Source organism: Rousettus aegyptiacus, unplaced genomic scaffold, assembly GCF_014176215.1.
Source record: "Rousettus aegyptiacus isolate mRouAeg1 unplaced genomic scaffold, mRouAeg1.p scaffold_m13_p_16, whole genome shotgun sequence".
Lineage (NCBI taxonomy): Eukaryota > Metazoa > Chordata > Mammalia > Chiroptera > Pteropodidae > Rousettus > Rousettus aegyptiacus.
In genome coordinates, this window is record NW_023416291.1 from 35415447 (window position 1) to 35441579 (window position 26133).

At 45.7% G+C, this 26133-nt stretch overlaps 2 protein-coding genes, 1 long non-coding RNA gene and 1 pseudogene across 32 annotated transcripts in view; 3 read left to right on the top strand and 1 right to left on the bottom strand.

The window, feature by feature from the left end:
- The first annotated feature begins 1527 nt into the window (after positions 1-1527).
- Positions 1528-15534, top strand: MARCHF2 (membrane associated ring-CH-type finger 2). 12 transcript variants are annotated; one of them, XM_016163081.2, is made up of 5 exons: positions 1528-1678; positions 5122-5349; positions 11348-11567; positions 12897-13106; positions 14958-15534. In XM_016163081.2, the coding sequence occupies exons 2-5, from the start codon at positions 5174-5176 to the stop codon at positions 15114-15116; spliced, it is 765 nt and encodes a 254-aa protein (XP_016018567.2). In that variant the 5' UTR covers positions 1528-1678; positions 5122-5173; the 3' UTR covers positions 15117-15534. The 12 variants fall into 12 exon arrangements, with proteins under 12 accessions (XP_016018567.2, XP_016018570.2, XP_016018569.2 ...); XM_016163084.2 differs by having other exon boundaries at positions 11348-11543; positions 14982-15534; XM_016163083.2 differs by having other exon boundaries at positions 1529-1678; positions 11348-11543.
- On the top strand, positions 6456-6588 carry LOC118612746 (annotated as a pseudogene).
- On the bottom strand, positions 14094-18639 carry LOC118612450. The gene is made up of 2 exons (XR_004954936.1): positions 18545-18639; positions 14094-16774 (listed from the first exon to the last, which is right to left on the bottom strand). It is a non-coding gene; the product is annotated as an uncharacterized LOC118612450 (long non-coding RNA).
- HNRNPM (heterogeneous nuclear ribonucleoprotein M) overlaps positions 18490-26133 on the top strand; it is a 37408-nt gene continuing 29764 nt past the window's right edge. For 6 of the 19 annotated variants that reach the window (XM_016163052.2, XM_016163051.2, XM_016163059.2 and 3 more), the window contains exon 1: positions 18535-18684. In XM_016163052.2, coding sequence (XP_016018538.1) covers positions 18572-18684 — 113 coding nt within the window. In that variant the 5' untranslated portion in view covers positions 18535-18571. Of the gene's footprint in view, positions 18685-26133 lie in introns of all 19 variants that reach the window. The other 13 variants (XM_016163063.2, XM_016163068.2, XM_016163064.2 and 10 more) reach the window with 5 other exon arrangements.

Here is a 26133-nt window from a genome sequence, read left to right on the forward strand (position 1 = left end):
ATCTTCGATGACTCTTGTGCTTTCTGGCATATCAAGATGTGCCAGGTTCATCTTGTACGTTTCCTGCAGCAGACCCAGAATCAAATGTTCCCTCAAGGTTCACTGGTTCTTTTGATTGAGAATGGTATTTAGAGATCATAAGCTTAAGGAGTGCTCATAGCAACAAGGTTGGTCTTTGTTTCTGAACTTTCAATCAATAAAACTAGGAAATATTCACTTTTTATAAAGATAAAATATATCATGATACTCTTGATTCAAAATCAAGACTAGTCTTTTTATTTAATGTAATCAATCTCACATCTATACCTCTTTCACTCCCTCCGAATATCCCAGTTCTTGACACCAACATAATTACTCCTTTGCTTTATCCCATACTACACATGCAATACTCTCAGAATAACAATTTTAACATATAATAGTCGTATATATAGTCAAATCATGTTTTAAAGTTTCTAGTTCACCTCGGTGTTGTTTTGTCACCAACCAGATACGGTTTATATTATTTTTGTTTTTAGGAATATCTTTAAATTTATTTTATAATTATATTAAATATCTGCATGGTTGTAAAGTCAAATATGTAAAACAAGGTATATTTTTAAAAGGCTAGCTTCTATCTCTGTCCCCTCCATTATACTCCTTGCCTCTATAGGTAACCTTTTAAAAAAATGTTATGATTTATCGTAACAATATAAGCTAGTAGAACACAACAGAATTTAACTGAGGTAATTGAGCTGACATATTAAATAAAAGCATGGGCAGGAGGAGAAAGAAATTTAGGCTTTTTGCATGTGCTTGAATTCTTTATCTAGGATTTCCGTGTTCCCCTCCACGCCCCCCTCTCCCCCGCCTTTTCTTTTAGTTAACCTCTGCTCACACTTTACTTGTCAGTTCAACTGTTTCTTCTTCAAGGACATATTTTGGCCTTTCCAAATTATTCCATTATATGCCCCCCTCACTTGCTACAATTTATCACTTTTGTAATTAATAATAACATAATTGGTCGTTTTGTCTGTCTTACTCTCTAGATTGAGATCTCTGAGACAAGCAATATTTCTCTTACCGAACATTGTGTCCCCAGGGCCTAGCACAGTGCCTGACTCATAATAGGCCCTCTTATTGATGTTATATTACATCTAGTGAATTTATTAAATGAATGAATGATGTTGGTTTTCGGCTCTTCCACGGCCTCCTAACCTCTCTAGGCTTCCCTATCCCCTCTGTAAAATGTGACCATATGGTGCCCAGGATTGTAAGTGAGGTGATGGACACTCAAATCCCTTTGCCCGGTATCAGCCTCAGTTTTATTAGCAAGGAGTGCTCGTCGGCTGGTGGCGCCAGCAGATCCGCTCGTGCCCCGTGCGGGGATGCGGCGGGACCAAGACTGGGGCGGAGCCGGAGTTGGGGGCGGACTCAGCAGCTGCGGCGCCGCGGAGTTTGTGCGGCCCAGGACGTCCCCGTCGCCTCTGGCCCCGCCTCGCAGGGCGGGACGTGCACCATTATTGGTCAGTGTGGGGGAGGAGGCGGTCGCCATTGGCCCGAGGCTCCGTCGGCCCCGCGGGTGGTGTCCCGACGCAGGTGCCGGCCGGAGCGGAGAAAGCGGTGCTGACGGGACCGGCCGGGCCGGGACCTGGGGCGAGCAGAGGGTTCTGCGCGGCCTCCCGGCCCGGCCGCAGATAAGGTAGGCACAAGTAGCCGGGTGGGTCCGGGGTACACCGGCCCGTGGGCCGGCCCCGGGTTCGAGGCCCAAGCTTGGCCCCGGACTGGGTGGCTGGGCTCGGTCCCTTGGCCTCAGCCTTACCCTGGACGAGGGGATCGCAGTTCCCGTCTCAAGGGCGGCAGGAGGTCTCCGAGCCTCGGTTTTCCCATCTGTGAAATTGGGTCATCTCAGCGCCAACCTAATGGGGCCGTTGGGAGGACTCAGGAGGTGGCGATGAGGAAAGTGTCAGACACACAGTAGGCCGTCAATAAGTGGCCAGTGTCCTTCTCCAGCCTCCTCAAAGGGGCTCTGCCTGGAAAGTAGCAAATATTATAGAGAGCCGGGCACTGTGTAGAAAGGAGTTGCTTAGCAGAGTTCCAGCAGGCTATTGGTGCTCAAAACAGGCTAGCCAGAATTTAAATGATTAGTTCATTTAGTCCTCTAGGGACCATAATAGATGCAAGTACTAGAAATGTTCCATTATACAGATGAGAAAATCGAGGCTCAGAGAGGTCAGGTTTTCCCCAGGGCCACACAGCAAATAAGAGCAGAGCTGGCATTGGAACTTGGCCTCCAACACAGGGCCATGGAAGTACTGAAAGGCACACAGGAGTCACTGTGGTGAGTAAAGAGGAATGAATGTATTTCACAAGCTCTGCATTTGTCCTAAGCAATAATAATGGTGAGCATTTATTGAGCACTTACCATGTGTTCTAACAGTGCCTCGTCTCATCAGACCCTCCCAACATCTGTAAGCAGATGACAGCAATTACAATAAGAGATATTTGACTTCTTAATGTGTATGGAATTTTGAGCGGGGTATCATTATGACTCCCATTTTATACGCGAGAAAACTGAGGCCAGAGAATGAAGCAGCTGGCCCAAGATCACCCTGTGGGGGATTGGGGCCCTGTGACTTCTCTTCCCTCCATTTCCTCCCTTCAGCAAAAAGAGGCTGGGCAGGTGTGGAAAGGTCATGGTGCCCCTATGTCACCCAGGCAGGCCTAGCCAAGGGCAAGCTTCACTGGAGAAATTGAGCCTGGAGCTCCTTCTTAGGAAGCTCCTCAGCAGATACAGCCCACCAACTTAGTCAACTTATTTGCTAGAGAAGGCCAAGGCCCAGAGAAGCAGTGACTTGTCCTAGGACACACAACATCAGTGACAGAGTCAGGGCTTAAAAGAACCCAGGTTTCTTGAGTCCCACACCCACTCACTGGATTAGGTTTAAATCCTGACATTGTCCCGTCTTAGCTGTCTTACCTTGGGCAAGTAGCTGCCCTTCTCTGAGCCTCAGTCTCAAATGGGCCTTACTTCATAGGTTTGTGAAGATGTGGTAAAATCCATCTCCCGGACACTGGGCCAAGTTCGTCCTGTGCGTTGGCTCTGTCTCCCACCCCAGCAGCCCCAGAGCTGAGTCCAGCCTGCAGCCACCCTATCCTTATGTCCATCCTTGAGTTTGGCCTCTTTGCCTCTTTTGAACCCAGACCTCTGTGGTTTGCATGGACCTCTAGCCCCTAAACATCTTTGATTCCCGCCATGGGTGCTGCTAGACCAAGAGACCTTGTTCTTAATAACACAGTTCTACTCTTACACAGAGTAGGGACTGAGAAATTAATGCAACCACTCTGTGCCAGACACAGGGCTAGGTGCTGGGCACAGTGGAAAGCAAGACTAACTCAGTCCCTCCTTTACAGAGCTCCCTAAAGCATGGAAGACAGATGTGGTTACACAAATAAGTGAAGAAATAAGAGCATTTCGGAGGGAGCACATTATGTGAGAGTAATAATGTGGACATCAATGGCACTTTAGCTAGGGTGGTCAGGAAGGGCATCTCTGGGGAGGTAACCTTTGCAGGGGACACTTAAAACAACTGTTTAGAGTTCGGAGAGCTTAGCATAGTACCTGGTATGCAGTAGGTCCTAAGTAAAGAGTAACTGCTGTTATTATTTATTTTGGCCATTTTTAGGCCTTGGCTAAGCAGATCTACCTGGATTCCCCCACCCCCACACTGATAGTAAAAGAAATGGCAGAACTTAGTATATAGGAGCTGTTACGAGTCTCATAATGACCAATTACTTGCAGGAATGTTAAGGCTGATCCTTGGAGGGGCAGGAGTATTCCCTTGGATAGGCTAGTGGCTTCCTTGCTGACCTCTGGGTCGGAAGTTCTGGTTACAGGCACTTGGGAGGGACAGCAGCATACACAGCATGACAGGCTGGCCGCTGTCCCACGGATGTTATCTCAGTCAGCCATCCTTCCTCCTGACTCCTACTGCCTCTGGCTGATACTTGCTTATCTGGCCTTGCTGTGAGGCTCAGAAAGGCATGTTGGGCTGGGAATGCTTCTGGCGGAGCTGTTGAGAGGGCATTAATCCATTGGCAGACTGTCCTAGTGCAAAAAGTTAGTCAGTAACTCATGCTGCTTTTCCCCTACCCTCTCTCTTTGGGCAGGAGTTGGTTAAAGCTGACTGTGGAGGTACCTCAGTCAGTATTTCTGGGTCCTGGATCATAATTCCTGGAGACAAAGGATGAGATAAGTTTGGGACAGAGAGCCTTAGCTCCAGGGCACCTGTATTAGCTTCCAGGACATCTAGAGGGACATCTGTTACTTACGTAAAATTCTCAGGAGGAGACATGCAAGTCTTGTTGGCTGGTTCCAGGATGGACGAGGAGGTTGTCAAAGGTTCATTCTGGCAGGTCAGACCCTGAGTTGGGCACCAAGTCCTGCTCAAGTCACCCCCGCAGAGCTGACTTCACATTGCTGCCCGATGCTCCAGTGGTCTTTCAGGGCCTCTCTGGAACAGAGGCATGACTTAGAGCAGCTGCTCTGGTGGGGACAGAGGCTGCCAAGGTCCTCCCCAGCTTGGGCCACTTCCTTGATGACCTGAGGTATCAAAGAGTTCAGAGCTATACAAGAGGCCATGAACCAGACGGGTCAAAGTGACTCACCATCTTCTTCTGTGGGATCAGGTTGCTGTCTCAATTCTGCCCCTTCTCAGAAGCAGGCTCATGTGCTCTTAATCCAGCCCCAGTAATTTGGTCCGTGGAGAACCAGTCTCTACGTGGTTGGTGGGCATGGTTCTGGCACCGGAAAGCACCAAGCACAGAGCCTGCCACACAGTAGGTGCTCAGTAACTTTTAGGTGCTGTTACCATATCTGGAAAGGTAAATTTGGGGGTGGCCTGCAAGCTTTGAGGGCTGGACCAGGTGGGCCTTTCTTAGGAGAGTTAGAGATATTATAACCAACCCTAGCTGTGTGCCATGCCTGGGCTGAGTTGCGCCTGTGATCTCATTGAATCTTCACAATCCCCTACAAAGCCCCAACTTCCAGATTGGACAAGCAAGGCTGAGAGACCTGAATTCGAACCCTGGTCTGTATCCAGCTTATTAACCTTGCCCTTCATCTCTCTGCCAACCTCCCCTCAGGCTTCTGGGACCATGGGCCTCTGGCCCTGAGGACACGGCGCTCCCTGTGGCCATGACGACAGGTGACTGCTGTCACCTCCCTGGCTCCCTGTGTGACTGCTCCAGCAGCCCCGCCTTCTCCAAGGTTGTGGAGGCCACAGGTCTCGGGCCACCCCAGTATGTGGCACAGGTGACTTCAAGGGATGGCCGACTCCTTTCAACTGTCATCCGGTCCTTGGACACACCAAGGTGAGTGGTGACAAAACAGGTATCTTTGCCTTCGCTCACTTCAGTCTCTGGGGCCAGTGATTTCCTCTCAGTCTTGGGTCAGAAATCCAGCCATCCGGAGGGGGCAAATAATTCAGAGAAAGGGGCCCGATCAGGAATCACAGGGTGGAGACAGGTCTGATTCTTCAGGAAAAGTTGAAATTCTAGATTACTATGTGAAATCTGCAGATGAAATGTTGGCAAGTAGCTCATATTTTGGAGAGACAGTGTAAGGAAGTGGTTAGGAGTGCGGAATGTGACTCACAGCACCTGAGCTTAAATCCTGAGGAGAAGCTTCTCTCCTTGTGTGACCTGGGACAAGTTGCCCCACCCCCATATCTGTACGTTGGGGACATCTTCCTCATTGGGTTGTTCTGAGAGTACATTGCCATGGTCCACACAGAGTGCCCACAGGGGGTTTGTCACTTCGTTGGCATTCGATAAATGCATTTAAACCTTGCTGCTGGCTTTCCAGACCCATCTGTGAACTGAATCTGCTTGGTTCGCCAATTTGTCATCGGTTCGCCAATTTGTCATCAGTTCCAATGAAAAGAGCTTCAAGGAAATGCACACAAATTTAAATACGTCTTAACTCATTAAAATTTAAAATAGCCACCAGGTTTTAAAATTTAATGTATTGTCTTTATGTTTATTGACATGATTTAATTCATTAACTTTTTTTTACAATATTTTCTTGTGTTAAAATACACACATTTATCATCATAACCATTTTAAGTGTACAGTTCAGTAGTATTACATACATTCACATTGTTCTGCAGCCGTTACCACCATCCATCTCCATAACTCTTTTCATCTCGTGTATCTGACCCTCTGTCCTCATTAAACAGTCAGTACCCATTCTTCTTTTCCCTAGCCCCTGGCACCCACCATTCTGCTTTCTTTCTCAATGAATGACTGACTATTCTAGGGACTTCATATAAGATTGGCTTATTTCATGAGCATAATGTATAATAATTTCTTTCCTTTTTAAAAAAATTTATTGGGGGATGTGGTTCCATAATGTAGCAGTTAGCATGTCTACATGCAGAAGGTGGTGGGTTCACGCCCCAGTAGAGCCACAGTCCATGGTCTACGGCCATGCCACCCTGAACAAGCCCAATCCAGTATGCCCGATTCAGTATGATCTCGGAAGCTAAGCAGAGTCAGGCCTGGTTAGTACTGGAATGGGAGACCATCTAGGAAGATCAGGTGCTGTAGGCATAAAAAAGAATAAAAAATAATTATACGAACAAAAATTTATTGGGGCGACATTGGTTAATAAAATGATATAGTTTTTAAGTGTACAGTTCAATAATATGTCACATATATATTGCCTTGTGTGTTTATCACCTAAAGTTAAATTTCCTTCTGTCACCATATGTTTGACCCCATTTACTCTTCTCTACTTACCCCCTTCCTCCCTACCCTCTGGTAACCACTGAACTGTTGTTTGTGTATATGAGTTTTTGTTTGTTTGTCGTGTTTATTTGTTGCTTTCAGTTTTATATCCCACAAAAAAGTGAAATCATATGGTTCTCAACTTTTTTTGAGTTTTTTCACTTAGCACAATTATCTCAAGATCCATCCATGTTGTCACAAATGGCAGTATTTCATCTCCTCTTATGGCTGAGTCATATTCCATTGTATATATGTACCACAGCTGCTTTATCCAATCACCTATCAAAGGACTCTTTGGTTGAGAATTTTTTTCTTTTTAAGGCTGAATAATATTCCATTGTATGGATGGATCACAATTTGTTTATCCATTCATCCATCTGTGGACACTTGTGTTGCTTCCATGTTTTAACTCTTTCCAGTTTTTTTTTTTATTGTGATAAAATGTACATGACATAAAATGTACCATCGTAACCATTTTTAAGTGTTCAGCTCAGTGGCATTAAGTACATTCACACTGTTGTGCAGCCATCCCCACCATCTGTCTCTGGAACTCTTCTCATCTCCTCTGAAACTCTGTTCTCATCCAACACTAACTCCTCCTCCCCTCCTCTAGCCCCAGGCATCCACCAGTTTACTTTCTGTCTCTATGAATTTGACTCCTTTAGGGACCTCCTATGAATGGGACTGTACAGTATTTGTCCTCTTCTATCTGGCTTATTTCACTGAGCATAATGTCCTCAAGGTTCATCCATGTTGTAGCAGGTGTCAGAATTAATTTATAAATTTTTCCTTCAAACATAAAAAGAAGCAGATGGAGGCTTCACAGGGTTATGGAGGAAGCTCACCGATCGATGTTTACCTAAGTCTTTATGTGGTGTCACTTCCTCCAGGAAGCCGTGCCTGAGTCCAGATGGGATTGGGAGTATTCTTTCTGGGCTTTCTCCAGAGCATTTTGTTTTGTTTTGTTTTGTTTTGTCTGTCCCATGCTTTTTTTTTTTTTTTTTTTTTTACATTTTTTTAAAACTGTTTTACATTGTCTTTTTAAAAAATTATTTTAAATTATAGCTGACGTACAGTATTAGTCTCAGGTGTACAACATGGTGATTCAATATTTATATACTTCACACACAATAATCATCACAATAAATCTAGTAAGATAGTTATTATAATATCATTGACTGTTTTCACTATGCTATATGCTATATTCTCATGATTTATTTTATAATTTGAAGTGTGTACTTCTTGATTCCCTTTGCCTTTTCTGCCCATTCCCTCTCCTTTCTTCTGGCAACCACCAGTTTGTTCTCTGTATCTATGTGTTTATTTCTGTTTTGTTTTGTTTGTTCAATAGTTTGTTTTGTTTTTTAGATTCCACATATAAGTGAAATAATATATTTGTCTTTCTCTGACTTACTTCACTTAGCATAATACCCTCTGGGTCTATCCTTGTTGTCACAAATGGCAAGATTTCATTCTTTTTTTATTGCTGTATAATATTCCATTGTGTGTATGTACCACATATTCTTTATCCATTCATTCATCTATGGATGGACATCTAGGTTGCTTCCATATCTTGGCTATCACTAGTAATGGTGCAGTGAACATAGAGGTGCATATATCTTTTCAGGTTAGTGCTTTTATTTCCATAAAATGTCCAGAAGTGGAATTGCTAGGTCATATGGCAACTCTATTTTTAATTTTGGGGGGGAATTTTCATGCTGTTTTTCATAATGGCGGCACCAGTTTTCAGGGCATCGTTTTTGTTTTGTTTTGTTTTGTTTTTTTAATTTATTATTATTTATGCCTAGAGCACCTAGTCTTCCTAGGTGGTCTCCCATCCTGGTACTAACCAGGCCTGACCCTGCTTAGCTTCCAAGATCAGACATCAGGCTTGTTCAGGGTGGCATGACCATAGACCATGGACTGTGGCTCCACTGGGGAAATGAACCCAGTACCTTCTGTGTATAAAGCAGACATGCTAACCACTATTCTATGGGAACCACATCAGGGCATCAGTTTTTATGTCTGCATCCTCATCAAATCCCTTGAAGGCAGGTCTAGGTCTGTGCCAGTCAAGCCAAGCTTCAATTGCGGGGACACCTGGCAGACCCAGAGGCCTCCTAGCCAGAGCTGCTGGGCAGGGGAACGAGGAGGAGGCTGATAGAAGCTGAGGTGGCTTCTCCTCTCCACCATTTGATGCAGCTCAATCCCAGCTTAGCTAGGCTGAAGGCCAGGGCAGATCAGCCCTTCCCAGAAAGAAAGTCGCTGTTTTCCGAAGAACCATTATCATCCAGGGATGTGGCCTTCCTTATAGCCTCCTGGCCAGTCTCCCTAGGAATAAATGAGGATCTTTTCACCACTGCCATCAGGTACAGAGGCCACACAAGCAGATTACCATCCCCCTGCCCACCCCTTTCCTCGTAACTCTTTCTAGCCAGCCCGTGCCATTGAAGAGCAGCAGATGTGATGCCCAGTGCCTCTAATAATCAAGCCTTCCATTTTGATTCAAAGGAGACCCTGATTCCTGAGGGCTTATGGCAGAGACTAGGTGGGGCAGAAAGTTCTGGACCTTGAAACCTGCAGAGACCAAAGAGGAAGGCCCAGGAGGCATCTCCAGGGCCCAGAACAATCCGTAAAGGCTTGGGCTTGTGGCCAGCATCTGGGGCCTCTCTGGCCCCTGAACCTTCAGCTCTCTGCCCACCAAGCTGAGTGGGCCCAAGCCTTTCTGGAAGCTTCCCAGAGTGTTTCTGCATCCCTAGCCATTCCGTTTGGCCTTCCCCTGCTGCATCTTCCCCGTGACTTATATTTGCTTCCTTGCTCATACACCCCCTTCTCCTTTTGTTCTTGGAGCATTCTCTGGGCAGTCCCCTGGGGTCTGTGGATGGCTCCCACTCCCTGACCCCATTCCCTTCCCATCTGTTTTATGTGAATGATTTTCCTGCCAGAATTTCCTGAGTGAAGCTCGTTTTCCTTGCCCCACCATCTGTGGCAAGCGGCATACAGAGCATAGTGGCCGGGGGTACATAGGCCCTGGAATGAGATTTCCTGGGTTCAAATCCCAGCTTTGCTGATGATTAGCTGTGTGGGTTTGCATAGCTGAGTTGACCCCTTGATGCCTCAAAATCTAAAATAGGGCACCTTCCTCCCAGGCTCCCTGTGAGAATGAGACAAATCAATCCAAGATGTGCTTCGAACAGCATTCAGTACATAATAGGTACTCAGTCATCAATCTGATTTTTTTGTTTGTTTGTTTGGTTTTCTCTCTGAACTTGCTCTTCCAAAGTAGAGTTCCCCTGGACAAACCCCAAATTGATGTGGCTCTTCCTCAAGGTTCTTGTCACTTCCACTGCCCAAGGCTGGGTTCCGGAGCTGGGTTCCTTTCCTGTGAACTTTAAGTGTGTGTGGGTGGAATGTGGGATCAGGGAGTGGGGTGAAAGTGCAGCTGGGTGTGCTTTTTTGACCTTGTGGGAGAAAGCAGGAGCCTGTGCATGACTGGGAACAGGAAGCAGTCATGAGGGTTTAGCTTGTCTCTGGTTTCAGAACAGCCAGGCCCTGCCCCACCAGTAGGAGCTACTGAGAAGAGGATGGAAAACAGTTTCCAAGGGGAAACGTGTTTTCTGGAAAACTGCTCTCCTGCTCCACTTCCTTTGTATGTTCCCGCAGTCGGCTCTCTGGGCAGAAATGTCTGGAAAACAATGACTCATATACTTGACAGCCTCTGTGCCCACCATGGCCACACCCCAGCCTCCTCAGCTACCCCAGGAAGGACCAGCATTCCCAGAGACCCGGCTGGAGATGAAACTTCCCTGGAGGGGCTCTCTGCGACGTTAGTTATGTCTGTTTTCTGAGCCTCACAGGGCAGAGGTGCAGCAGAGCTCTTCTCTCTGGATGCACAGGTTTCTCGGGTAGCCTGGCCTTCAGGCATGGCTAGATCCATTGCCTCTGATTGATTTTCTTAAGAATCTACCCTTCCCTTTCTCTTGGCTCTGCTTTCTTGTTTTGGGGATCATTCACAGACTCCATGTGGAGACTCAGGCTGCTTCCACCAGTTCTAGACTTAACATCAGCCATGCTGCCTATAGTTCTGGAATTTATTGGGAGCGGGGAGAATTTCAGGAATTAACTCCCCGTGGTTCTGATTGCATCACATGTGATATGAGTAGGTCCCCGTGCCCAGGGGTGCTTGGTCTTCTGACTGGTCGGGCCTGAGGTCATCAGGGATATCGTTAGCTCTGCTGTAGTCCTTGAACATCAAGAGTTAAGAGTGGGGTGGTTGCCCAGGATGATCAGGGTGGTATTGCAGGAAAAGGAGTGGACACTGGGCAGGTAGGTACAGGAGATACTCACCCTGGGCCTAAAAAGATGCTGCAGGAACCCTGGGGAGAGAGTATATCATTCCACCTATGGGAGTCTGAGAAGGCTTCCCAAAGGAAAGGACATTTGCAGCTATGTGTCGAAGAATGACTAGGGGTTTGCCAAGCGGCAGCACAGAGGCAACACTGAACTTGTGATCTAGTGGGTAGTGAATCAGGCATAGGCAGGAAGCCTGATCATTGCTCACGTGTCTCCTCTCTATGTCCAGTGATGGTCCTTTCTGCCGAATCTGCCATGAGGGAGCGAATGGAGAAAGCTTGCTGTCTCTGTGTGGCTGCACTGGCACACTGGGTGCCGTGCACAAGAGCTGTCTGGAGAGGTGGCTTTCCTCATCCAACACCAGTTACTGTGAGCTGTGCCACACGGAGTTTGCAGTGGAGAAGCGGCCCCGGCCCCTCACAGAGGTATACTGGGAGCCTGAGCCTGAGGTTGGTCTGGGCAGGGGAGGAAGGCAGGCCTGAGTCTGATGGGGGGAGCTGCCCTGAAGGATTCTGGTGGGCTGGGGAACAGCTTCTCTAGAGGGTGGACCTCTCCCCCCGTTCCAGGTCAGATTCCTCTGATGGGGGTGGGGAACCAGGTCTGAGGTTCCGGACTTGACAGACCCTGTGCCCCCTTCCTGATCTGGTCACTTCAGATGACCCCTGAAGCTGAGACCTGAGGCATGAAAAGGAGCCAGCAATGCCAAGAACCTGGGGAAGGGCAGTCCTGGCAGAGGGCACAGCTTGAGGCCAAGAAGAGCTTGGGGTTCTCGATGAAACCCAAGTGTCTGGAGTGGAGCAAGTTAAAGCAGGGGGGAGAGTGGTCCAGAAGGAGGTGGTAGCAGCCACACTGGCTATGCCTGGGAGTTTAGAGGCCAGCCTGAGTGCAGTGGGCCAGGCTTGAGACGGGGCATTCCCAGACAAGGCAGGTTCCTTGAGGCTTCCCCAGAGCCCTGCTGGCCTCCTGGATGTCCTCTAGGCTCCTCCCTGCCCGGCTTGGCAGGGGGCAGCTGAGAGCTGCAGGGGATGTCACTGGGCTGGGGTGTCGCTCCTGGAAAGGCCCCTGGACCACCCAGAAGCTGGGCTGTTAGAGAACAGTGGGAAGGAGGGCCAGCCCCTTCTCCCTCATGCTCCAACCATGTGGGCTTCCTTCCTGTTGCACTTTGTCCAGGTCACATACTCCTAACTCAGGGCCTTTGCATCTGCTATTCCTGGTGTTTGGAGCACCCCCATTCTTCATGTGGCTCCTTCTGTTCCTCTGGTACTCTTCAGTGTCACCTCCTCAGCAAGGCCTTCTCCTCCATGACCACCTGCCCCATTTCATACCTCACTCCTCTAGTGTGGGAGTTCTGGGAGGGCGGTGACCCTTTCTGTCCTGTTCACTAGAATTTCTTGAGTGAAGCCCATTTCTCTCACCCAGTCATCTATAGCAGGCAGTGTAGCACAGCCCCTGGGACAAGACTTCCTGGCTTCCAGTCCTGGCTTTGTGGGTGACTGGCTATGTGAGTTTGTACAAATGAGCGAGCCCCTCTGTTCCTCTCAGTTTCTCCATCCGTAAAATGGGGCAAAAATGCTCTGACTCTTCCTAGACTCAAGAACTATTTGAAGGAAGAAAAGGGATGGGGGTGGGCTTCAGGCGGGAGGCTGGTCCTATAGGGCCCAGCAGTCATGGCAGGACTCAGCATAGGGAGGCACAGGGTCTGGAGGTCCCATCCCCAGGTGGGAGCTAGTGGGAGGCTAGTGTGTAGCCATCTCAGCAGCTCCCCTACTCCCCTGCAGTGGCTGAAGGACCCAGGGCCTAGGACAGAGAAGCGGACGCTGTGCTGTGACATGGTATGTTTCCTGTTCATCACGCCGCTGGCTGCCATCTCGGGCTGGCTGTGCCTGCGTGGAGCCCAGGACCACCTCCGGCTCCATAGCCGGCTGGAGGCTGTAGGGCTCATTGCCCTCACCATCGCCCTCTTTACCATCTACGTCCTCTGGACGCTGGTGAGTGGTATCAGTTGGAGAGCAGGCATATGGGGTTCTCCAACTGGGAGCAGCCAAGCCAGGGGTTTGGTCATTGGCTTTGAGGGGGGCTCCCTTCCTGCCTCTGTGTGTGGCCTTTGGTGGAAGCAATTTCCAGAGTCTCATGGAACTCCAGATTCCAAGCCCTACTAAGGACCAGGGAAGCCTGAGCTGGGCATGAGCCTTCTGTTCCAAGGAGACCAGGGCACCTGATCATCAGTGCCAGCTGTACATCCCACCATCCATGAGCCCACCAGACTGGACTGGGCTGGGGTGAGGGGAGAGACAGACAGACAGAAGACAGACAGACAGACAGAGAGACCAAGACCAAGAGATGGAGAGACAAGAGCATGAGAATGAGAGGAAGATCAGGAGACTGAGAGAAAAGCAACTGGGACAGAGAGAAAGGGACTGGGGCGGAGGGAATTGTTACAGGTCTCTGACAGGCATTAGAACCCTTGCTCATCACTGCATGGCCTTTTGGCTAAGATCAGGGGTAGAACCCTTGCTCAGAGAGAAACCCCCTCCCCGCACAATGTCTTATCCCTCAGATATAATTACTGTTGTCCACCTGTGAGGACATTCTCCCCTCAAAAATTATTTTTTATTGCATCCACTGGCATATTTTTAAATACAAATAGAATGAAACCATAGGTACTGCTTTGCAGTCTGCTTGTTTTCACTCTGCTAATGTCCTTCAAAAACAAAACAAAACAAAACAAAGGCAGCCATTCAGCAGCCATTCATTGTATGGGTGTATCATACAATGTATTATACTGACTTAACTAATCCCTTTAGGTAGGCTCTGGCATGCTTTCCAGTGCTGATTTTCCTTTTCTTCTCTCTCTCTCTTTTCTTTTTTTGTGCCATTAAGAACAGTGCTTTTTTTGCATTGGGGTACCACCCATCGAAATGTTTCTTGGAATTTGCTTGGTCAAAGAGTATGAACCATTGACATTTATTTAAAAATAATTTTTATAGACTTTATTAGAACAATTTAAGGTTCACAGCAAAATTGAGGAGAAATTACAGAGTTCTCATATATTCCCCTCCTGACACACACAGCCTCTTCCACTATCAACATGTCACCAGAGTGGTATATTTCTCTTAGTTGATGAAGCTACACTGACACATATGTCATTATTACCCAAAGTCTATAGATTACATTAGGGGTCACTCTTGGTGTTGGACATTCTATGGGTTTGGACAAATGTATAATGACATGTATCTGCCATTACAGTATCATATAGCATAGATTCACAGCTCTAAAAATCCTCTGTGCTCTGGCAACCACTGATCCTTTACTGTCACCATAGTTTGGCCTTCTCCAGAATGTCATAGAGTTGAAATCGTACAGTTTGTAGCCTTTTCGAAAATATTGACTTCTTTCACTTAGTAACATGCATTTAAGGTTCTTCCATGTCTTTTCATGGCTTGATAGCTTTTTTTTTTTTTTTAATTGCTGAATAATATTCCACTGTCTGGAAGTCCTACAGTTTAATTAACATCTTGGTGGCTTCCAAGTTTTGGCAATTATATAATCCATTGACATTTAACCCTTCCAAGAGGCTATACCACTTCACTCCTACCCTCTGAGAGACCCCTTACTTTTGCGGGGCCCTGAACCCTAGTGGGAACTTCCCCCCTAGAAAAGTGAATGGGTATGTGTGTACAGTCTTCATGAAAAATGCTCAGAGGCTGACTCTGCTTCTGAAAGCATGAACCCCAGGTGTGGTGTGGACCAAGGCTGATGCCTCAGGGGCCCAGTTTTCCTCCCTTGAGGATGGAGGCCTGCCAGCTGGCCTTTCCACCTGTCCCTGCACTGCCCCGCAGGTCTCCTTCCGCTATCATTGCCAGCTATACACTGAGTGGAGAAGGACCAACCAGAAAGTACGCCTGAAGATCCGGGATGCAGATGGCTCTGAGGCCACCCAACACTCCCTGCTGGCAGCTGGAATCCTGAAGAAGGTGGCAGAGGAGACACCTGTGTGAAGGCTGGGCTGGCAGGGCCAGAGGCAGCTGGTGATGCCCTGGCATTTGGAAGGACGGAAACTGCCTGACCCTTCCTGCACGGCCAGAATGCTTCTTAGGCCAAGAGATACCAAGCAGAGCTGATTCTGTGATCCCATGTGAAGATATTTTCAGATTGTTTTGCACACTTTTTGTATGTGAGGAGGACAGATGGATGTTGTCCTGAGCTTCACATGGAACAGGCACCCAGATCTCATTCTGAGGTCCACTCGGCCCCTTGCGGGCCAGCAGCTGTGGCCATAGGCGAGTCGAGGGCGCCTGTGGGGCAAGAGGTTCCGCAAGCTTCTTGTGCTTCTCTGCACCTGGCAGGCTCACTTTCCTGGCACTGCATTTCAAAAACCCACCTCAGATGAATAAAAGGAGACCTTGCTGGATGAAATGGACTTGTCAATTACATTTTTTTGGAACCGAAACCTCAAAGTTGAGGGACTAAGGGGATTCAGGGACCACACAGAGGCTGAAAAAATGCACCAGGCTGGTTCAAGGGATTTTTGTGAAACACAGCAAAATAAGCCAAGTCTGAGTTTCCAAAGGAAAAACAGGTAACAGGGTTATATAATAAATGATTTAAAATAACTATACATAAGAAGAAGAGTTTCCACTTACTTTGCATCTACTGTGGGCCAGATGCCACGCTGGACCCTTTATACTCATTAATAACTGATGCCCACACTTACCGAAGGTCATGCTGGATGGGGCTCAGTTGGAGCTTTCACAGGCTTCCTTGGCATTATATCCTTGGCAGGCATAATGGCTGTTATCACCACTTTATAGATGAGAAGACTGAGCCTCTGTCTAGGTTCCCACAGCTCTAGGGAGCGGAGTTGGGATTGACCACAGGTCTGCATGGCTCCAGTGCTGAGCTTTGTGCTTCCCTTTCCAGGAGGACTCATGAAAAAATCAAAAGATGGTCATGCTAACAACAACACCCACTTCTTGAGCAGTTTCTGAACCTTTCACATTTGAGGGCTCTCTGCATCAGGCCACGTTTAATACTCAGAGAAGTCCTGAAAGGTGGGTCTTGCGGTTCTCTTATTAATCCCATTGGCAGATGAGCAAATTGAGGCTCAGAGCAGTGGTGTCACTTATCCAAGGTCACACATTTCTGATGGGCCTCAGTGTTTGGCTCGTTCTCTTTCCTGCATGAATCCCTGTCTGGTCTGTGGTTCACCCCCGGAGGGAGAAAAACCCTTTCTACCCAAGACTAGAAGGGCAAAGAGAGGCCAGCCTGGCTGTGGAGTGGAAAGAATAGCAAAGACCAAAGGTCTGGGGACTGGAACCTGTGTAGCCTGTAGAAGGAGCAGCATGGCAGACAACAGTGCTTGGGTGCTGTGATCGAGAGGCAGAGTAGTACATGAGAAGATGACAAGCAGAGCTTCGTAGGCATCTGGTGGTCTGCAGAAGCAGGATTATACCTTTCTTGCCTCTGCAGCTGTTTACTCTGTACCCAGGCCTGGCACCTACCCATCAGGCCATCTTTGGAGTCTATGCAGAGAGGCCTCAGGATATTCCATCACAAAAAGAGAAAGCTGTTTTCTTTGAAAATCTCTTCTAATACCTTTAATTATATCCAGGAGAAAGTTGTAGGTTGATGCTTGGATGTCTAATGACCTCTAACCCTAGCCAAGAGAGAGAGAGAGAGAGAGCAAGTTTTAGGCTCAGAAACTTCAGCAGCGTGCACGACTGAATTTATACTTTAACAGCACCATTATCTTATTTATTTTTTACAATAAGCTACTTAAAGTAAGTTTTCGATATGGGCTGTGATGTAAAGCACAATTTTAAAACATGCTTTTAAAGGAAAAGGAAGTATGTTGATTAAAGGAAAGTATGAAGGAAATAATAGTTCAGAAGATGGCAAAACTTAGGAATTTGGGAGGAGCCCAGCCTGGTAGAGAGTTTGTCAACTCAACCAGAGCCTGGTTTGTCCCTAATCTCCAGTCACACCCACAGCAAGAGATAGGAACAAAGAGGTGGCTTCTTGTCCCTGATAATTTGCATTGGGGCTCCTCCCTGATTCTGACAGACTGCTCTGGTCTCTTCCACCATCTCTGAGTCCTGCTGGGCAAGGAAATTCAGAAATGTATGAGGGCCTTCTGCCCCAGGGGTCCTCCAGTATAGGAAAAGTCTAAAAGGGAAGGTAAACATTCAGTAGGGCTATGGAAGAAGGGTCCGTGTGCACAGAGGATTTTAGGAGAGGAGATTTCAGTAAGAGGAGGATATGGGCCAGGGAAGGGAATTCTGTGAGACAGGTGACTTTGGAAAGTATGTGGGAATGGAAGTGGAAAGAGTGTGAGGCATAGCCCTCCCGTCACACTGGGCTACCCGGTAAATTTATTCTCTGGTCCTGGAGTTCTCAACCTGGGTCGGAATCACAAGGTGGAATTAAGCAGCTGGGAGGGTGTGGCAGGTGAGAAACTCCACCAGAGACTAGTGGAATCTAGTCATTCTGCGAGAGGTGGGAAAGGAAACACAACTTTCCCTTTGTGAGCCTCGGGAGAGTTTGGTGGTTAGATGGGAACTTATGCAAGATTCAATGAAGCATTTCAAAGTTCCAGAGACACCAGAAAGATGGGGAGCTGCTGGAGAATGGAGTCTGCAGCCTCTCTGCTTCCCTAGGTTCTGGCCTCTTCCCTGGACTCTGCCCCAGGGCTGTTAGAGGAACAGCCCTGAAAACCAGTCTGGGGACAGGGACAAGCCTTTATGTCAGAGGGATTCAGGGTCAGGCAGGAAGAAAGTCCCAGTTGAAGTTAATGGGATCTCCTGGCTTGTAGTTCATTTCTCCCATCACATTTGGCTTGTTCGTTTAGTCACTCAAGAACCTTAAGCACATACTAAGCCCCCAGCTGTGAGTTTTGGGTGTTGGTTGATGGGTTCAGTTAGAAAGACTTAGTGTATGGGCTCTGCACCCAGAAGCTCCCAGCATGGTGAGGAGACAGGCCGGACAGAGCCCAGTTATTCTTGGTGCAGGATACTTGCTTAGAGGCATAGCATTTTGCACACCAGTCCTACAGCCTGACAGTCTCTGTTCTGCCCTTGCCTGGTTAACTCCTTTATATATTAGTAAACAGAACTTTCGCTGCCCCTCTGCTCCAGCTGATTACGAGAGCTGGTAGTGACTAGGTCCGGTTCGGGGTGGGGCGATGCCTCCCCCTACCAGACCTGGAGAGCCGGTAGAGTATCTATTAGGTGCTTAACTAGAGTTAATAGCGGGACGGAATAACAGCTGGCAATCTGCGCCTGCGCGCGGCGAGGGTGTGGCCCCCCCCAGCAGGGGCGTGGTCCAGGGCGGGAGGGGATGAGGCAAGTGGCAGTGGCGGCGCGCGCAAGCGTTACTGGTCGCGCCGGGTCACGTGAGCGCGCAGGCGCAGCGCAGCGCAGCTCGGTACCTCACACAAAGCCCAGACGCGGAGAAAATGGCGGCAGGGGTCGAAGCGGCGGCCGAAGTGGCGGCGACGGAGCCCAAAATGGAGGGAGAGAGTGGCGCGCCTGGCGCGCCGAGCGGCAACGGGGCTCCGGTCCCGAAAGGGTGAGTATGTTACGGCTCCTTGTCCCAGGCCGGGGATTTTGTTGGCCCCGTTAGGTTTGTTGGCCGCCTCCGCCCGGCGCGGCCTCGGCCTAAGCTTTCCCTGCAGAGCCTGCCGAGAGTGGGGGAGGCCAAGGCCGTCAGGAGTGAAGCGCGGCGGCCCCGGTGGGCGCCTCAAGGATTGTACCTCCCTCTCAGCTCTCGGACCTCCGCTCCTCCGGCCCCTTCCAGGTCGGGCCGACGCCGAGGCTTTAGATCCAGCCTCGGCGCGCGGGGATGATGGCGCGGGCGGGCCCTGGAGCCGATGAGTCCCTGAGTCCGCTGCGCGTTCGCCCGTCGGGTGACCTTGGGCGCGTGGTTTCACATCTCCTCCCAAATCTCCAATGCTCAGAGTCTCTTTCCCGAGGGCAACTAAGTAAGGTGGAAGCTGGGGGGAAGTGCGCGCAAAGGTTTTGGCGCGTGGTGGGCCCGGGCAAACGGTAGCGGAGGCGGGTAGGTGTCCGCAGGGACCGCGAGGCAGGCTGAGGGCGCCCCCTTTTCTCCTCCCCAGCTCTGGTGCGCGCCGCCACCCTCTCCCTCCCCGCGAGAGTTTCGTCGGTCGGAACTGCCCCTCGCCCCACGCTCCTGGCCCTGGCTCAAGTCCCTGGCCGCATCCCTCATTTCCTCCCCTGGTGCGCAGTAGGTATTTATGAAGAGATCGGGCCTGCTGCTTCGTGTTCACTCTTAGAAACAGTAGGAAAGAAAATGAGAAAACATTCTCTTCCGTGTTCTAGGGGAAGATTTTCCGTCATTCGGGTGACCACCAACTTCTAAACTCCGTCACCTTTCGATTCCTGCTTGGGGCTCTGTCTCAGGTCCTTGTTTTAAAAATTTCCTTAAAGTATCCTCTTGTGTTCCCGTGAAGCTCACTCATTTTGTTTACAGTCATCTAAAAAAACGTTTGACTCCGGACGTGCTGCAGTGGAGGGAGGAGAGGAGGAAGACCGGGCAAACATTTGATTTCCTACAAGTTTAAAAAATTTTTCTGGTAACATATAATATAAAATTTGCAATTTTAATCATTTTAAGTGTACAATTAAGTGTCATTAAGGGCATTCACAGAGTTGTACAACCATCACCTCTATGTGCAGAACTTTTTCATCACCCCAAATAAACTGTAGCCTATAACCAATAGCTTCCCATTCTCCCCCATTTCCCAGCTCCTTGTTACCGCAATTATACATTCTTTAATGAACGTAAAATTTGCCTTTCCACAAATTTTTAATGTACATAAACAACAGTTTGTGAGGATTAAAAGCGAATGTAGTTAAAGTGCTTCGTGTTAATGAGCATTCACTAAATACTAGCTATGTTGTTAAACTTTCCTTAGGTTCTTAGGTGGGGAGGAACAAAATACCATGGTTACTAGACCTTGGAAATCAGGAGAAAGGCATTCTGGATATATTGCCAACACTTCACTATTGAAAACTCTGGAAAGGGATGTTTTTGTTTTAGACATTTTTTTCATCTGTCCAGGTGGAGCCTATTTTGAGGGCCATATTTGGAGACCTTTAAGATACATTTATTTCTTATATTTTTTCTTTCAAAGTGGTTACTACAGGATGAAGTGCTGCTAGAACTGCTAGGTGAGAAGTTGAATTAGTGAGGGATTATATAGTGTTTGGTGTACTTTTTCAAATTACCTATTTTCCACTTCATTTTTCAAATAGTCATTTTGTGACTGATTTCATTTGACAAACATAACATGTGGACTATTAAAAATAAAAGTTTATATTTAGTATAGATTACTGGAGAGAGTTAATGTTAATATTAACTCTGTTTTGCAACTGAGAAAATATTTTTAGACAGTTGAGAAAACAGGTTAAGGCACTGACCCAGAGAGTCTAGGGAAGGCCAGCTTGACTCGAAGGCTCTTGCTTCCACAGCACTACCCTGGTAACCAAGCACTCACTAAACACAGTCATTTGAAGTGTATTATTTAAATCAGATTCTCTGTGCTTTACAATGATTTGAGTGCCTTTTTTTTTTTCCCCCCTTTGGTCGATGTACTTTAAAAGGTGAAGAATTTTTAAGACATGTTAGATCGTGCACTCAGGATTAGAATAGGAGGCTCTGAATTGTTTAAATGCATGCAGCCAGCTCTTTGCTTTCACTTGCTCTTTGATTTTACTCATGGTTAGGCAAGGAGTTACTAGTCTGCAAAAATAAGCTTGTTTGTTTTTTTTATTTTTAAGGAACTCAGGTGGGTTCTCCCATTATCATGTTTTGAGTTAAGTACTGAATTGTTCCTCTGTAGTCTATGAGTATAATGCCTGGGTTTCCTCATCCACTGCCCTGGTGAACTTGTTTTGAAGCTTAATTGGTATATGCAACAGTAGAAGGCTAGGAGTGCATCAGTCCCCTTTCCTACTGTCCTTAAGAAAATTATTGGTAGGAAAATTTATCACTGCCACAGTCACTATGTGCCAAGTCTCTTTTTAAACCTTGTAAGTATATGGATAGTAACCTTACACTGATGAAGGAACTGAGGCCCAGTAAAGAGATGGTGACATTGGGGTTTGGGCTTTGATGTGGGACCCTACCTCTCTCAGTCACCCTTCTTTCTGCTCCCTTAAGTGTTGAGCTTAACCTTTACCACCAAGCTGCTTATTGTTAAGCTGTTTGTTTATTCTAACAGCATCCCTGTGAGCTACCATGGACACCGGTTATGCTCTTTTTGCTGGCAAGAACCTAAGAGGAAAAGAGCTTGAGTCATGTGAATAGTTAAGTGGTGGACCTGGAGCTTCAATAGTGCTATAAATAGTGCTCTCCGCAACTGAAATACATTAGAGGACCTTAGGATTGAAAGATTTTTGTAAAAAATGGTTTTATGTAAGGGATGGTTCTCAAGGGGATTGGAGGTAGGGAGTCTTTTTTCTCAGGAGATGTGTTCAGGATTTTAGGGTATTGGGGTACCATTTTAAACTACACTCTTGATTGAAAAACTCAAAGTAATGAGAGTATTACACACGGGAATGCCATGGAGGCATAAAAGAGGGTAGGGATTCACTGTTTTACACAGTGAATGTAGTAATCCTTTGTGGACTAGGCACTCTTCCCCCACCCCCCCCCATCATGGTCTTTTTTAAAAAAATAATTTATTTTTTTATTGTGATCTTTATAGTGTAATTCTAGAATGGTGGAGCACCGACATGACAAATATTCAATTTTCAAAGAATGAAGTCAGTGAAACATTGCAAAGCCATATATTTTTTCAATTTTATTAGTTGTTTACAACTTTTCCAAACGTTCTAGTGATATAGACATACCTTTAGTATTTATTTAAAATGGAAGTGTGTCAAAATTGATTATTAAACTTTGCATGATTTAATGCTACATTTATGTTTGTTTTTAAGGATCCGTATATTTTAAAATACATTTTCTATGAAAACATTCACAGGGTTTTTTTGATATAGAAAAGAGGCAAATATACCTAATACATTTTTGGGGGGGGGTCAGTTGGTTTTGTAAAATTTAATTAGTTTCAAGTATATAGTACATTGATTAGACATTTATGTAGTTTATAAAACGATCGCCCTAATTGCTCCTTCTCTCCTCTGGTTTTCTACCTAGCCAGATTAATGCTAACTACATTCCCTATGCCATGCTCCCCATCCCTATGACAATTTATCGGTTACTAATTTGTACTTTAACTTTTCACCTCATTCTCCCAGCGGCCCTCCCCTCTGTCCATCACCAAATTTTCCACTATATTCATGAGTCTGTTTTTGATTAGTTTGTTCTTTTTGTTCCTTAGAGTCTACATATAAGTGAAATCATATAGTATTTGTCTTTCTCAGATTTATTTCACTCAGCATAATAACTTCTGGGTCCATCCATGTGGTTGCAAATGGTAGTATTTCATTTTTTTAATGACTGAATAATATTACATTGTATATATGAACCATAGCTTCTTTATCCAATTGTCTGTTGATGGGCATTTAGGTTGCTTCCATGTGTTGGCTATTGTAAATTGTGCTGCCGTGAATATTGGGGTGCATAGATCTTTATGAATTACTGTTTTGGTTTTCTTTGGATAAATATCCAAAAGTGTAATTGCTGGGTCAAAAGGAAGATCCATTTTTAATTTTTTGAGAAACCTCCAGACAAAGCTATATTAAACATAATCTTTTTTAATGACTTGGAAGATATTTTAGTCTTGTCTTTGAGAGCCATTTAGCAAGGAAAATAGTGATTGGTAAGACATTTAGCTGGCCTAGGTAGATTACTTACTATGGCTCCACATTAAGTTTCTTTGAAAGATTACAAATCTATATATGTTGGAGTTACAAGTCAAGTTATTGGGATTTGAAATTTAACAAACATGAGAAGAAACTTTAAAAATCTGTTGCACAATAAACTGCAGTTATTGGAATGTACAATTTGGTAAGCCTCAGTATATGAAACTCTCAGTAAATCAAGATAATAAATATATCCATAACCCCCAGAAGCTTTTTCCTCACACTTTTGTAATCCTGAATCCTCTTTCCCCCACCCCTAGTCAGCTGTGGGTCTGCTTGCCATTAGTATGTGTCAGTGTTTCTCAACCAGATGATTTCTTCCTTCCAGCGGACGTTTGGAAGTGTCTTGGAGACATTTTTGATCTTCACCTTCAAGATGGGCTTGCTGCTGCCATCTCTTGGGTAGAGGTCAGAGATGCTGCTAAATAGCTAGTAGTGCACAGGGCAGCCCCCCACAACAAGGGATTATCTAGCCCAAGATGTCAGTAGTGCTGAGGTTGAGAAACCCCGCTGTAGATTAGTTTGTCAGATTAGATTTTCTCAAATACAGTTTTATATATGGAATCATACCATATATATTTTTTGGTCTGGTGTGTTTTTTTTTTTTTTTTTTTTTGAGTATATTTTGAGATTCAATCATGTTGTGTGTAGTTTATTACTTTTTGTTGAGTAGTATTTCAGTGTATGGATATACTACAGTTTCTTTATTCATTTACCTGTTAGACGTTTAGATTTCCTGTTTTGAGATTACGAATAATGTGAGTATTCAGGTACTGGTTTTTGTATGGGTATATACTTTATTTTCTCTTGGGTAAGTATCAAGCTATGGATTGGGTCATATGGTAGGTGTGTGTTTAACTTAACATGTTTAATGTCTATAATATTTTAATTTGTGCTATTTATTGTTGTAAAATTATAACCTACCTATAAAAATGTACTTTTAAAAGGCTTTCAGAGTTAAGTGTTAAATATTTTAGGGCTTGAGAAGACTATTAACCTAATTTTACTCTGAAGATGGAGAAAATTGGATTGGAAACTTTAAAAATGGACTTTTCAGGGCTCTGCTCTTAAACTATCATATCATTTGTACTTGAATATGTGTCTTGAGCGAGATTTCCTTAAGAATGATTCTCTCCAAATCTGTTAAGAATAGAGTTCGTGGTGGTCATTAGATTTAAGAAAAGGTCAGTTTTTTAAGAAGCTGGAAGTGCCTTTTACTTATGAGGAAACCAAACTTCTCAGAGTGAGGAATGATTAGCCACAGAAGGATTTGGGTACAGTAATGCTGTGCTCACATCTTGGGTATAATCTACATGAGTTGCTTTCTGGAGGGTGAGCCATGCATTTGACGTAGATTAACCCCAAACCAAATACCCAGCTTCAGTGGTTAGATTGAGGAGTTTATTCTTAGCCCTAATAATGTATGGGTAGAATATGGCCTAGATATTTTGTTACCTGGCTATACTTAGTTATTTATACACTTTGTAACTAATAGGTCTAATAGGTGAGCTGACTGGTCTGAAAACAGACTGAAATTTATTGCTATGTCATGGACCCTGTGTCAATGTTTTTTTCAATATAAATCAGATTAAATGGGTTTCTAAAGAAAGTAGTTATAGAACATACATTTTTACCCCTAGACCCTCTGTAGGTCCATGAAATCTACATTATAGGAATTTTTAATAACAGTTTCCTTCTCATCTGCTGAGAGTTAGCAGTTGGCAGATACACTCTGTTTGGCAGATTTTGGTGCAGGATTTTCATGTGGTTTAGACACTTGATTTGTGTGGCATTCGAGAGTTCCCTCAGATCTATTTGTGATGTGCAGCCAGCCAGAGGAGAGTCTGTTGTGAACTTGGGTAGACATCGAGTCAGGAGTTCTACGAATCTGAGGACTCAAGTTGTGACCATACCCCCCAAGTCTGCCAGCTTATGTGAAAACTCTATTGAATGTGGGTATAGTTCAGATCATGGAGGAAGCTCTTTTCTTAGTTTTGCCAGGATGATACCTTCACTGAGTTACCACTTGGCACCCTTGTGTTTGGATGTGAGGGATCAGTAAAAAAAAAAAAAAAAAAAAAAAACTTTGGGAACTACAAAAAGTTGCTAAGTTTAAAATTTTTCCAGGTAAGTACATCAAAAGAAGGTCCTCAAGCTATCATCTGGTGTTTTAACACTACTCCCTTACACAAGGAAGACTCCTGGAATAAAGACCTTTATTTAATTAAATAAAGGTAGTTTTGTAAATCAGCAATATAGTCCGTCTTGGCTTTTTTGTTTTTCCATTGGTGACACTGATCACAAAACGTCTGCTGGAATCCTGATTGGAAAATTGCAGGATTCTCATTGGTGGAAAGAACAGGGCTCAGGAAGCACAAAGTGCAGGACTCCATGTTCTGAGAGGAGGGACTTCTGTGGCTGCTGGCTTCCCGGTTGTTCCTGGTCAGTGCTTACAGGTTATTTGCCTGTGGTCAGAGAGGGCTGGACTTAACCATACAGCTCAGGGAACAGGCTCACTTGGCCAGTGCATGGGTGCTGCCCTGGATGTGTACACATTGGCTGGTTGTCCCGGGGTTACAGCCTAGGTTTCTAGCTTGATGTCTTATTCAGTGCTTTGAAAAATCTGCATTTCTTGTTAAGCTTTTTTCTTGTCCCAGTCTAAGCTGAATTTGTCTATATAGAGGTTAGAAATGAAATGTTACTGTATGGAAGCATCTAACACAAAGTAAAAAGCATTACAAGAAAGGCCATGCCAAAAAAGTATCCACCTTTCTTTGCCAAAGGTGGGATCGTTTGCTTGCTGTCTTTTACCTGCCTGGCTTGCTCAGAATTGAGTTTTTCCCTGCTTCAAAGTTAGTAGGGTTATATGAAGAATGGTTTATTTCCCTTAAAAAAATTTTTTTTATTGTAAAATATATGTTAAGAGTTTCCATTTTAACCATTTTAAATACAATTTAGTGACTTCTTTACAATGTTGTGCATTATGCCACTTCCACTCTCTATTTCCAGAGCTTTTTTTTTTTTTTATCCAAACAGACTGTACTTATTAAACAATAACTCCATTCCCCGCCCCTTCCCCTCTAGCACTTGTTAATTTCTATTTCTTTTTCTCTGTCTGGCTTATTTTACTTAGCATAATATTTTCAAAGTTCATTTGTGATGCACATGTATC

What these genes read in the sequence shown, in the direction of transcription:
- MARCHF2 (XM_016163073.2), top strand. Translation starts at nt 2,154, where the DNA reads ATGCAAGTACTAGAAATGTTCCATTATACAGATGAGAAAATCGAGGCT. An exon ending in CGGTCCTTGGACACACCAAG is followed by an intron (nt 5,350 to 11,347) that starts GTGAGTGGTGAC and finishes CTCTATGTCCAG; the next exon opens with TGATGGTCCTTTCTGCCGAA. An exon ending in TCTACGTCCTCTGGACGCTG is followed by an intron (nt 13,107 to 14,957) that starts GTGAGTGGTATC and finishes ACTGCCCCGCAG; the next exon opens with GTCTCCTTCCGCTATCATTG.